Here is a 13,975-nt window from a genome sequence, read left to right on the forward strand (position 1 = left end):
TCAGTATCTAAATGTTAGTATCTAAGCCAGTGGAACAATAATAAGAAACAAAGTCAAGGAATGGGGAAAATACTACTTTTTCTTTTTTGTCACTTATTACCTCCTCCTATTTTCAAAGTGTTGATGCCTTACTGAAACACAGGTAAAGGAGTGCTAACCAGTACTTATCCAAAACACTGCCTCTCCTGCCAATGCAAGGTGGCCCAAAGATAGCCACCGATCCATGTGTGCGCATGCGCACTGGTCCACATGTGAGCAGAAAACCAAAGACGTTGAGAGGCAGGAAGCAGAGGGTGATGGTGGAGGGATGTTTCTGTGACTGGAAGTCTGTTTCCAGTTTGGTTCCGCAGGGCTTGGTGCTAGGACTCTTGCTGTTTGTGTTGTACACAAATGATTTGGACTTAAATGGAGGGGGTATGATCAAGAAATTCGTGGATGATATGAAAATTGGTAGGGTGGTAAATAGTAAGGACGGTAGCTATAAACTGCAGGAGGATGTCAATGGACTAGTCAGGTGGGCAGAGCAATGGCAAATGGAATTCAACCCAGAAAAGTGAGAGATAATGGACTTGGGGAGGGCTAACAAGGCAAGGGATTACACTGGTAGGACCCTGGAAAATACTGAAGATCAGAGGGACCTTGGTGTGCATATCCGCAGATCCCTGAAGGTAGCAGGGCAGGTAGGTAAGGTGGTTAAGAAGGCAATTGGGATACTTGCCTTAATTAGCCGAGACATAGAATACAAGAGCAGGGAGGTTATGCTGGAATTTTATAAAATGCTGGTTAGGGCCACAACTGGAGTATTGCGTGAAGTTCTGGTCACCACGTTATAGGAAAGATGTGATTGTACTGGAGAGGGTGCAGAGGAGATTTACCAGGATGCTGCCGGGCTGGAGGGTCTGAGCTATGAGGAAAGATTGGATAGGCTGGGGTTGTTTTCCTTGGAGCAGTGAAGGTTGAGAGGGGACCTGAAAGAGGCATATAAGGTTATGAGGGGCATAGATAGGGTGGCTAGGAAGGCACTTTTCCCATTAGTTGAGGGGTCAATAACCAGGGGGCATAGATTTAAGGTATGAGGTAAAAGGCTAAGAAGGGAGTTGAGAATTTTTTTCACCCAGAGGGTGGTGGGAGTCTGGAACTCTGTGCCTGAAAGGGTGGTTGAGTCAGAAACTCTCATAACATTTAAGAAGTATTTAGATGTTCACTTGCATTGCCATAGCCTCCAGGGCTATGGGCCAAGCACTGGACAATGGGATTAGTGTAGTCAGATCTTTGTTGAACGGCACCGACATGATGGGCCAAATGGCAACTTTCTGTGCTGTAAACATCTATGAGTCAACGAGCATCAACACCATCAGATGCCTATTCACCAACAGGAAGACCACAGCCAATTCTAATCTTGCACTCATCTGATGTCCACGTATGCATTTTCAGTAGAAGTACTGGATAGTGATCAGAACTGGCAATTTTGGTCAACTGTCCCCTCGCTAACCCAGATACATTGTGACAAACTACAATTACAAAACCTGGATTTTCCAGATCTGAATGGTAAAGATAATCACTGGACGACTCAATAAACCATCCAGAGAATTTAAAACTGTTACTAAATTGAGGAAAAGAGAAACAGCCTAACAATTTAATGGACGTTTAAAAAAGACAACTTAAAATCTAGCTTGTTCTAAGGACATTCAAAATCACAAAAACTTAAATGTTTAAAGAAATGTTAATTAAATTGCTAATCTCAGGTAGTTGAAACTATTGCTGGCCTTCTCAGAGGTTCAACCCCTTCCAGCATCTTTTCCCCTTAGCAATTGCAACACATTCTTTGTAACATGCTGTAATAAAGCAAGGAGCAACATTAGTTACTCAAACAAACATAATGAAATTCCAACATGAGTCACAGTGTGCACAATAATTGTCTTACAAGCTTAGTACTCACTTTATTAGAAGACCTTGATTTGGCAACAACTCTAGATGAATTTTACCACCTTCTGTGGTTCTGAGATAAGCAAATTCTTCCAACATGTCAATGTCGACAGATGTGATTAAGGACAAGTTGACTATTGTTATTTTAGTACAACACTTTGTTCATTTGTAATAAATTCACCAACTATGCAGAATGTATTCTTCTACCACTAATCTGGGAGCACATTCGTAATTTAATATCTCTCACCTGTTTAATTTATTCTGATGCAAGAACATCACGTCTTATACAACACTTGAGGTATAAACAAAGTTACATTGAACATACAACAGGATGTTTATGCTCCACATGAATCTTCTCCTTTTTCATTTATATTCATCTCAGCCTTACAGCATACTTTTCTATTCCCTTTTCTCTCATGTACTCTAATTGTTAGAAGTTATAGCAAGATTACAAAATGTTACTTCGGTGTACAGATATCCCTTTTAAAGAGCGTTCTAATGACGCATTTCCATTTCAGTATGGTTTGAAAAGTAGGGAACTTACCCGAATAGTGCTGCCTCCATTTTCACTTTAGTGTGATTACTGTACATGTGCCAAGAACCGCAATGGTAACTGCGCATGTTCAGCCACAGACTACAGTGACATACTGGAGCCAAATGGGTGCATAATTCAGTGTTTTTCTTTTCAGTAGTTGGTGGGAGCTGAAGATATGAGATTTGACTTCAGTTTACTGTAAACACAAATTGCAGCACAACAAAAACTGAAGTCACCACTCAAACTGGAGTGATTTCAGAAGCAGTACTGACACCAGGGCTCCCTTAACCAACTATTCAAACCAGGCAAGAAAGTTTGTTTTAAATTAAAGAATTGGGCATGTACACAACCAGCTAGCACATGCAGTTTTATATTTCTTTTTAAAAAGGCATTTGAAACCTGGGCAGGGGGGAAATATCTGGAAGATGAGCACATTATAGTTGGAGGGGATGCAGTTCTACAGATGAAAACGTTGGTATACCTCAATGGGAACTGTGAAGACATCAAATGATTGAACTTGGAAGTTGCTTTTGGAAGTTTAAGCAGTTCAAAGATATTTTGATAAAAACAAATGTAGAAGTTTCCAAAGTGATGATTATCCACATATTATTATATGGATCTGAAATTTGGAGCATGAGAAAGACTGATGGACAAAAGATAATAATAGCAGAGATGAGCTTATTGATAGGAATGTCCAGTAAGCAAAAAAAAAATCAAGAATGATATAGTAAGAATATTGCTTGGCCAAGAAACAGCATTTATGCAAAAGATCCAAGAGACTAAAGAAATGCGTTGAGCACATTTCAAGAATGGAAACAGCTGGATTACCTTCCATGACACGCATGAAAAAAGGCAAGAATGGCCAAGGAGAGACAATGCCAAGCGTGACTTGTCACAGGAAGGGCTACCAATGACAGAACCAGCCACGCTAGCTCAGAATTGACAACTGTTAGATCTCCTCAACACCCTGGGGAGCTAGGGGTTGATAATCAAACTGTATCATGGAGCAACAGGCTTGCCAATACAAGCAAGATGGTTTTGAAGTGTCATGAGAAGAAAGCCTGGCTTGCCTTATGTTTTTACTGCCCGAGTGTCATGTACAAAAAATGCTTGTGAAAAGAAATAAGTGACAGTAATGTTGATAAATGGGATTAAAGTATAACTTTGGTGTCTAGGGTAATAAACACCGGTTGAGGAATCCATTAAACATAGCATAGAGGGATAACTTAATAAAAACTGCTCTTCAAACACGTTAAGAACAGCTAGGTCAGGAAGTCTTGTTTGAGGGAAATAGCTTTGGAGCAAATAACTATGACTGTTTACATGGATGAATTGTCTTCAAAAGATTCAGGAATAGATATGTCATGCGATTTTATTTGTGACATGTACCTCTGATGTATGCAACATGTGATGTATAAAGGAGAATGGTTTTCAGTAGTTCTTCAGACGGCTAGCACTAAAATGTTGTAGGGGCATTCCCTTTTCCTGTGATTATAAATTGAAGTGAGAAAGATCTGAAAAATTCAACACAAAATTCTCTCACTTTTAAAGGGTTGCTTTGGTGTGTTCAATTCTGCAATATTTCAATGTTTAGATCACTTGCTAAATTATTCAAACTTTGCACTAATAATTTATATCTTCTGAGCTCCTTGAGCAGGTTACAGTCTTATAGTACAACATCCAATTACTTAAATGTATTTTGACATAATAAAGTAGCAGAAATAAACACTGCAATAAGAGGTTAACACATAGAAGTTCACTAACACAGATTACATTGACCTAAAACATTTTTACACACCACTGATATTTTATACTAAATCTAGAGGTCATATATACTTTGGTTTCCGTTCTTTTGAACTCCCGATTTCTTAGCACAACAGTTAAAATAACAAATGAATATGAAGCCCCAAAATGCTTCTCAATTAAGTTCAGTGTGCCAAAAGTTGTTAGTCAACTTGTGCACAGTCAGATCGCACCAACATCAAATAAGATGAAAGACAAGCCCATCAGTTCTACTGGTGTGGACTAATGACAAATGTTGGCCAGCACACCATTATAGACTGCCTGTTCTTCACAGTGCAGTGACATTCTTTACGCCCACCTGATCGGCCAAACAGGGCCTCAAAATTTTACATCTCAATTCAAAGAAAGCACCTCCACTAATTCAACAATCTCTCAATACCATAATGTAGTGCTGAAGTCTTTGGAATACAATTTGAAGCCATGACCTTCTGACTCAAAAACAATAAAGGCGGATTAATAAATAGGATGGCATCTTAGAACTTCCTAGCAAATAATAAAAAACATAAAAGGATACTTGTGACATAATTGAAGAAGTTTTCATACTGAAACGATCCTTGCTGACAGATTTTGTCAACTGCTTTGAGAAATAGGTTCTCTCCACGAGGCCAGTCCAGTTGGAGCAGTACAATCACATGACCTAAAGCTAGATCATCTCGTATGTCTGTAAAAGCTCTCAACTACAAAAAGCAAAGTTATTTGTTAAATTTCCTGAAGGAAACAAGAAATTGCAGAACTATTTTTTCAACAATTTGGTTTTATTTCATGTTATCAAAAGTTGAATATCTCGATTTACAACTGAAAAAACTTAAATGATGATGCGGTGACACAATGCGCTAGTGCACAAATGTCTATTGCCAGTGCAATAGCAGATACTAATTGATCTCCAAATGACTGATATGTCAATATAACCCAGAATCTCATCTGAAATATTTATTGCCGTTTAGTATTGTTTACTAATAATTAGGGATGAATGAACCTTACACCACTTTCGGGTTCCCCAATGGTGAGCTCTATTCTACCAGGGAATACACTCACTTCCCATTTATTTCTACATGTAGGACCTTGCATATGAAAGCTGAACTTTGTATGTACAGACCTCCTTATCATATCTTCAAGCATGCCCCAAAATAATTTATAACCAATTACTTTTGAAGTGTATTCACTACTATGTAGGCGAAATAAGCAACCAATTTGTACACAGCAAGGTCCCACAATTAGCAAATGACAAATAGCCAGTTCATTTTTGGTGGTGTTGCTTATGGCAGGTGAAACGTTGCTACTGAGAAAATTCCCTGTTCATTTTCCAAAGTGCCTTAGGATCTTCTATGCTCAACTAGCAGATGGATGGGATTTTCTGTTCCGAAAGATGAAGATGTTTTTGTACTATATAATATATACCATATAAAAATCTTAAAGGCTTGACAAGGTAGATGCTGAGGAAATGTTTCCTCTGTCCATGGGGTCTTCAAATGCCATAACCAACTGCACTAGTAGCCTTAGTCACTGTTCGATTCTCCACACCATCCACTTATCTACCAACAGTCTCTAACAATCAAGCCTCATACCTAACATTCATATGCTTCACATCGCCTTCAATCACTTGGCACTGCTGCATGCCTCAGGCCCACATCAGACAGATTACACACATTGCCAGCTATTCGACAATGACAGCCATTTCAACCATACAAACTGCACAGCATTCATTGACCCTTCCCCCTCTATTGCAGGACAAGGTGGTTGGCACTTGACTGGAAACAGCAGGAGCTAACTGGAGAGGCTAGCACTGGACAAGATGGCACTGGTAATTATTGGGATGGCCACTGCTGAGGTCATGGTCAGTGACAGGCCTGAAATCATGAAAGATGGCAGTATCCCCATACTCAATCTTTTTCCACACATCCCACTTCCCTCTTAGCCTACACGCTCTTCTGATTTACAAGCTACTGATGTTGTAAGCATGCACCTCTTACTTTTCCCAACTCTCCACATGACAACATTACATTTTTCCTTTCAGATACCCAAGAGGTGCAACCTGACCAGGCAATGGAGAAACACCAAGAAGAGGGTGATGATGAAGATATAGTACTGTCATTTGATTTCACACTTGCAGCCATCATCTTGGACACTGGCACTGTGTGTATCTTGAGGATAGAACAGCAGCAACATGGTGAGACACTAGCCATCTGTAGTCTGAATCCAGGGCAGAGGGTGAAGATAGCACAGGTGTCAGCTTGCTGGAGGGTAAGGTTGGAAAGGAGTTCCACTGCAGAAAACTCAGATGAGGGCTTCAATTGGGCAGCTGATAAAAGAAACTGATGAGTGTACACAACAGAACGCTTGGTGCATTGGGAAGCATGTCATCAATGTCAGAGCATGGAGGAGTCCAGCACCACCTGGCAGAGGGCTTTGGGCGTATTGTGGAGCCCAGCCTTTCCAGCATGAAAGTGGTAGTAACTCATTCACATGCTCAAACATAATGCAGCAGGATGATGTCACAGCCTGCATTGCAGCACAAGCAGGAGCCACTCAAAGTCCAAATGCTGCAGTGGAAGCTCAGATTGCTGTCATTCAAGGCCAACTTGCTGCCACGTCAACTCAGACTGTTGTGATCATTGCTGTGAATTAGTGTGCGCAAAGGGCTTGCAGAATGTCACTGCAGTCTAGAAATTTGTCCTCCAATAAATCATTAGGTGTGCTGAGGCATCATCCTGGGGAGTGGCAGTGGCTCTGAGCGCAAACCTGCTGTCCCCTCTGAAGGAAGGCCTTCTGCCTGCCATCCCACCACTCTACCAGTGCCTTTGCTGCTGTGCGTCAGCTGACCAGCCGAGGCTGCTGTCGCCAAGGCCCAGATGGTGTTGTCCATCACCGAGGCTTCTAGGTCCAAAGCTGCTCGAGGTCATTCTTCAATGCCATCTGCAGTTTCCTCCAATGAACATCAGCAGCCTTCCACCAGCCATGCTGCAGTTACTGGGTAGCATCGTGTGGGAGCAGTAAGACAGGTAAAGGTACATAGAAGACAAGTACTATGAAAATGCACAAGACTGATTAGTTGATTTTAGTATGTCATATGGCATGATTTATAAATTTGGTTAGGAATGTTAAAAGCGGTTTTTAATTTTACATAGTAACATTACAGTGTCAGCTTGTGTACAAAAAAGGGAAGGTAGGGTGCGGGACTGTTGAAGAATGGGGAATTAGGGTTGCAGTTACTGACACCACACTCAGATGATTTCTTCATGGACAGCAAGGGGCTCCCTAAGTTGCCTCTCCCCTTCTGCTTCCTCCTCATGCTCCTGCTTCTTAGCTGTATGCCATGTAGCTATTATCAAGGTCTGTCTCCTCATAATGGCAAGGTTATGCAGCATCCAGCAGATCACCACAAAACTTGACACCTATCCAGCTAAGAATCACACAGCTCCACCCAAATAGTCAATACATTGAAAGCATTGTTTCATCACATCAATGGTCTGCTCTATCACATTTTGTGTGGCAGCACGACTTTCACTGTGCGTGTGGGCTGCGCACCAGAGTCATCAGTGGCTGGTCGGCCCTTGCTGTCCAGAAGCCACCCACTGGTTTGCAGACTTCTGCAGAATGAAGCATCATGGCTGCTGCCAGGATAGTGGGTAGTGACCAGCACGATTTGCTGTCTATACTCACATACAGCTGGATGTTGATGGAGTGGAATTGCTTTTAGCTCCAGTATAAGGCAGGGGTGGCATGTGGTGCCAGGAAATTGATATTAACGAAATTAAAGGTACCTAGGACAACAGGGAAACTTGCAATCCGAGCAAAGTCGTGTGCCCTCTCTCTGCCTGCCCCTCTGGAGAATGAAATGTAATGGCCTTAGTGGCCTCCCTGATGCAACAATGGACATCAAGCTGCAAGATATTGCAAATCTCCAGCCTGGGAGGTGTCAAATGGATTAAAATTCATCACCACAGTCATCTTCACAGCCACTGACTTTGTAGCCCTTGCCCTGCTCCAAGACTATAGTTGCAGCTGAAGCAGGTAACAGATTTTAGCAAGGCTGTTCTTACTGAAGTAGAGATGTCACTCACACTTTCCCTTGCTGAAGTTCAAGGAGAATTTCTCCCTGAACATCCTGGGCGGATATGATCTCCTGCTGGGAGCCCTTCTTTCCCCCTCCTCAGGTGGAAAGTTTCAGCAGCTTGTCCTACTCTGTATGGCCTCTGTTGGCTCTCCAAGTCATGCTGCATTCCAAGGGAAATGCCTACTTGTCTGGCAGCAACCAGTTTGTGCTTTGAAATAAGGAATAAGTGCTTTGCACGACTCCCTGGAGACTTTGGTACTTGAAACAACTATAGAAGGCACCAAACGCTTATGGAATTGCAACAATACTCAGCAACTAACCTATAAGCAATTGATGATCTCTTGAAAGGCACTGATGAGGTGTCCTTCCTGTTGCTGAATGAGTGTTCAGCTGTGCGAGGTTAAAAAGCTGAAGCATGAAGCTCCAAAATGGTATCCCTGGCATCAAGTCAGCACTGCATGCTGATTGACATCATGATCTGCTTACTCTGCATACTTCCAGTGGATGTTGTGTGTGTGCTAACACCTGCATCAATATGGCATCCGGTGTGATTCGCTCTTCAAGTGTGCATGCATGCCACAGATATCATTTGGAGCTCTAAGGGCACTTGTAGTGTCCAAAAAATAGAGGCCAACATGCCCAATTTATCACCCAATATGTTTTTTGTCCACAATTCCCCATGTGGTGGCCTAGTGTCGTTCTCCGAACAAACACCAGTAAGAGGCCAGATAAATCCTTAGTAAATAAAAATATAGCAAGTACTGAGATGCACACTTCCAGCAATCAGTAATCAGCTGTTTGTTTCCTCTAATCTGGAGCAAGGGCAGGAGTGTCAGAGCAAAGAAAAAAAAGAGCTAAAAATCCAGATAACATTAAATAAAGTCTTCCCTGATGGCCTACTGGGTGAATGTACAGCCAATTGCAGTGCTGAGCCAGATATTCCTAGTTTTGACTCACAGTTAGTGCAGTTAACACAACTCAGCTAAGAAGCAAATGAGACACTACCACTGGCTTCAGTATCTGAGGATGGCAGAGGGGCAGGGGAGTGGGACGGTGCAGTTCTTGATCATGATTATTATCCAGTGACCCATGACCGAAAACACAAACACCAAATGCACTGGGGAATTCTAAGCTTCCGAAAGGCACTATATAAATACAAGCTCTTTCTTTCTTCTTCTTTATAGTTAGCCATCATGCTAGCATTCATTACCCATGTTCACACGCCAGATTAGTTTAGTTGAATAAAGTATTCGAGTGTCACGGAGCTGTATCTTGCAGGCAAGATCCAGCCTCCAGGAAGGATGAGGCAAAACCTATTGCATTTCACATCGATTTTATTTTTGTGTTCACCAGGACTGACTCAAGTCTTTACTTACAAATGCTATAAATTATTAATATTAATGAAGAAGTTCAGTCAGTCAATCGGCTTACCTTAAAGCAGGCCAACATTAACTGAAGGCAATATGGCATCATAGCTTTGCTTGTACAGGGCAATAGTTTAAGGTCTAATGCTGAAAGTAAATAGAGTATAAAAAATAAAAATGGCAGCAGTACAACTGGAGCTTTTGAGAAATTAAGCAGAATTATAATTTCTGTAAATTCATATAATTTCTTGCACATGTTAAGCAAATTATGCAGCATATATAAATTGTCAGGAATTAATGCAAATGTTAATGTATTTAATTAGAATTTAAAAAAGACATACACTTCACTCTTTTCCCTTTCCTGCTTTCAAGTGGCAAAAATGAAGCTCAGTTAAGATGCTAGGACAACCATTTCCTAGACCTCCACTTTGCTGTTATTAATCAGAGACTAGCTGCAGTTCAGAAGCAGTCCTGGTTTTGTCCTCCATTTGTTGTCTTTCTACAGTGGTACAAGTTCAAGCACTCAGCAACATGTGGTTAAGCAATCTACACTTCTAGGTTAATGCTTTTATAATTATCACAAAAATACAGGGCTCTAACTTGCTCCATCCTACATGGAGATTTGTGTCAATATCTTTATGCAAGCGCAGGGGTAAAACTCAAGGTGCAATATCTATTATTTTGATGTCTTCCATCACTATCACCAAGAATTCTATAGAAAAGAACACAAACTTCTGACATCATCTGCTTTGGTTTTGTAAGTAAAAGCTCTAAAGTTTTAGAGGAGCACAAATAATCTGAATACTTAGTTTTGGAACAAGTGGTAAGAATCCAGTTGTCCCAACTACATCTCATGCGTGAAAATGAAAAGACATCTCTTGCACAGATGTGGCCTTTTCCAAGCTTATAAATTAGATTCATCAATCTGAAACATTAACTCTGTTTCTCTCTCAGAGTGCTGAATATTTCCAGCATTTCTGTTTATTTCACATTTCCAATATCTGCACAATTTTATTTTTCTATAAATTCTCCAGTTGCACTCCAAACTATTTCACAAATTACAAAAGAAAGTTGGAAAATATACACCATAAATACCAATATACCTATTTTTGAGCTAAACTAATTGTACACCTCGCCCTAATACGTTTTGCCCAGGTTGAACAGGTAAACAGGTTACCATGGCACTGTAGAGATGTACTTAGATCAATGCGTACAATGATCAACTTATAAGGAACACTTGTGTGTGATACATTAGCCTAGTTTAGAAGGGGTGCAGGCACTGCCAAATCACAACTTCTTCATAAACCTCAAAGTCTTCAGGGAGAAAGAGATAAAAGGATTAAAATTAGCATATATCTGAATAACTCAATGTTGTCCATACCTTTCCTAAATCTAGGTTTCGTTTTTGGAGTTTCCTCCTGTACTTTCACAACATCTTGTGTACATGGAATGACACTGCACATAACATCCAACACCTTATCACATGTCATCTATGGAAGGAAAACAAGAGGTCAGATTCATGATTGACTTCATTACATTGTCAAATGATGAGAAAAATAAATTACAAGGTCATATTTATCAACTTAAAGAGGAACATATGATTTTAGACAAACAGTAAAGGCCATAAAATCTAATTAAATTCTTCCATCTTTGACAGATCAAACTTATCTATCCACCTTTCTCATCATACTCTTCATTTTCAGAAATGCATCCAATTGTCTCTTGAACCCATTTTTATGGTTTGTCCTGGCAGTCTTCCCAATCATTAATGGCACAGGTAAATTTAAATACTTGGTTTAAAAAGAAAAAAAAATCCATACATGAATCAAATAGTGCAATCCGTCTCAAAAGAGTGTGGTCAAAACAGGGGATTCGTCAGCTACCAAATACTAATGTATTATAAATTTTTCATTTTACTTTTACACCTGTCAATAAACAAGCAGCCAATTTAGTTTCATTCAGGAGCAGAGGCAGCAACCAGCTCATTCCTCACCTACAATCATCCTACTTTGCAGAATAGAGTTACAGAATAGCAAGAGTTGATGCTGTCTTTCAACATTGGTAAGGGATAGCTTCTCATCTTCACATAGTGCCCACTATTCAGATTAGAAATTAACTGTATGAGAAACTCTCAGCTGAATTCCAGTAACCCACCACGCCAATTACTTGCTACATTAACCCAGAAGGCCACTTAGATCATCAGCCCTACTGACTAACATGTATATCAAAAATATGCATCCAAGTGATCACGTTTTCAAATACGTTAACAAGGTTTCCCATATCTTATCAAAAATCATCAATATTGCAACAGGAGGCTTGAAATTTGTAAAATGGGTAGGCAAAAGTCAATTTCTAAGTTCTCAGAATGTATCACCATTGTGTACTTACTCTGTATTCTCCTAATGCAAAGTGACAGGCAGCCATTTGGATTAATGCTCTTTGTTGTTCCAGTGTGCCCTGACTCATGACATGTTGCTGGGCTCCTTGAAGAGCGCCTAACTGATGAAGACTGTTTATTGCTTTTCTGTATTGGCCCTTCAAAAGAAAAAATTCAATTACATACTAAGGCAATAAAAAAGGTAAAAACATCACTTAGAGTACTTATATAATCCCATTACGTACACAATAAAAAAAGTCAACTATTTATGGCATGTCTTGAGGTCACTTCAATAGTCCTGCTTTCCCTTAATCAGCAAACTAACATTTGAATAATAGATTATAGAAATTGTAATTGCTTTTATTCTTCTAATAACTAGTGTGGTATCAAGGTTACTGTTATCCAGTATCCTTTACCCTCTACCCTTTTCCATTCCTCCTCTGTCCTCAGCAGCAGAGAAGACATAGTCATGTAGTGAACTACACCACAGCACAATGCACTGGGGCCAACATGGCATACCACCGAAATGCTGGATAGTATACAGTATTTCTAAATTTAAGAGTTTACTTTAAATAACTAATCTAGCATTAAAATCATCTTTATTTCTTTCTAAATGTGAATAACATCAAAAATAAAGTTCAAACTTAATCCAAATAAAATGTTTCTGCCCATCTATAGTATAAGTTGCGTATGCATGAATGTGGGATTCACATTTGCCTTCTGACTGGGTTGCAGTAGTAGTCACTGTCTCCTGGAAAATGGTATCTTTCGTGTCAAGATAGACATCTGCACATATACGTATTTATTCAGCATATTACATTCAGCATATTACATTAGCATCCAAACATAGGAACCAACTTGCCAGAAAAGAATTGCATTAGGGTGGTGGGGAAGGGAACAGATCTGCCCTTGGGAGAATGGCACTGTACTAGCAATCAGGGGTACATTGAAAAGTTTCCCAACGTGGCAAGTCACAAATATGACCAGATAAAATATACATAAAAGCTGACAGATTTTCATAAAAACCTAACTGCTTCAAGGTCCTTCAAGGGAGGGAGCTGCCATCACTTGGTTTGGCGTATACGTGGCTAAAGTTCCACACTTCATGATCGACAATGCCCTCAGGTAACTATGGATGGGTCAATATGTGCAGTCAAATTTTAAAAAGAGAGCATGCTCAGAGGCTAAGTGGACTGTGGGGGACAAATTACATTGTATTAGCAAATCTGAGAGTTCTGATAACGATCCTTTTTTTTTTTGGGATTTATAGTTGAGTAGATGAGGAACTTTTATGGTGGCTGTATATTGGAGAATTTTTGTTTGAATGTGATTGTGTAAATTCTCGGTGGAATATGAATGGTAATGAAAGTAGAAAATAATCAAATAGAAAGAAAAAATATTAACTGAAATACTTATCCAATAAGGAAGAAAATTCCCAAAGAGATTCAACAGTCACAAGGTAATAGACACAAGAAAATAAATTTTGTGAAGATAACTTAATTAACTTCAACCAATAAATTCAGAAAAAACCGCTAGTTAATAAGACTAAGCAGATATATTTGAAAGCAAAATGTCTTCCTGTGCTTCCACAGTCAGTGTGACCTCAAATAATTTACCTGGTATACAATCATGTCAGTTATGAATATCCTCAACCACAGCCAAGTTTCAGTCTTCCAAGACATGCAGATTCGTGTGAATTCTTGAGAGTGGAAAAGAATAACAAATAAATTCTACAATATATCATAAAATGGTGATTAATAGTGCATCTCAGTTTAAGGAAAAGTAGAAAAAAGTTTTTCAGTACTTGCAAGTACCCTTGCAGAGATATGCAACCACCAGAAGCAAATATTATGCTGCAAGAATTCCAGTACATCAGCAACTCTGGAATATCAATGACACATGTAGTTAATATAAAA

The 13,975-nt window shown here is 39.8% G+C and overlaps 1 protein-coding gene across 2 annotated transcripts in view; it reads right to left on the reverse strand.

Annotated features, from left to right (window-relative positions):
- The window catches only part of ints10 (integrator complex subunit 10), a 73,532-nt gene that overhangs the window by 6,564 nt on the left and 52,993 nt on the right, over positions 1–13,975 (reverse strand). For both annotated transcript variants that reach the window (XM_041187138.1, XM_041187147.1), the window contains exons 11-16: positions 13,676–13,758; positions 12,071–12,217; positions 11,064–11,172; positions 9,750–9,829; positions 4,779–4,941; positions 1,940–2,033 (exon numbers count right to left, since the gene is read on the reverse strand). In XM_041187138.1, coding sequence (XP_041043072.1) covers positions 1,940–2,033; positions 4,779–4,941; positions 9,750–9,829; positions 11,064–11,172; positions 12,071–12,217; positions 13,676–13,758 — 676 coding nt within the window. The remainder of the gene's footprint in view (positions 1–1,939; positions 2,034–4,778; positions 4,942–9,749; positions 9,830–11,063; positions 11,173–12,070; positions 12,218–13,675; positions 13,759–13,975) is intronic.

Source organism: Carcharodon carcharias, chromosome 1 (assembly GCF_017639515.1).
Source record: "Carcharodon carcharias isolate sCarCar2 chromosome 1, sCarCar2.pri, whole genome shotgun sequence".
In the NCBI taxonomy this organism is placed as follows: domain Eukaryota; kingdom Metazoa; phylum Chordata; class Chondrichthyes; order Lamniformes; family Lamnidae; genus Carcharodon; species Carcharodon carcharias.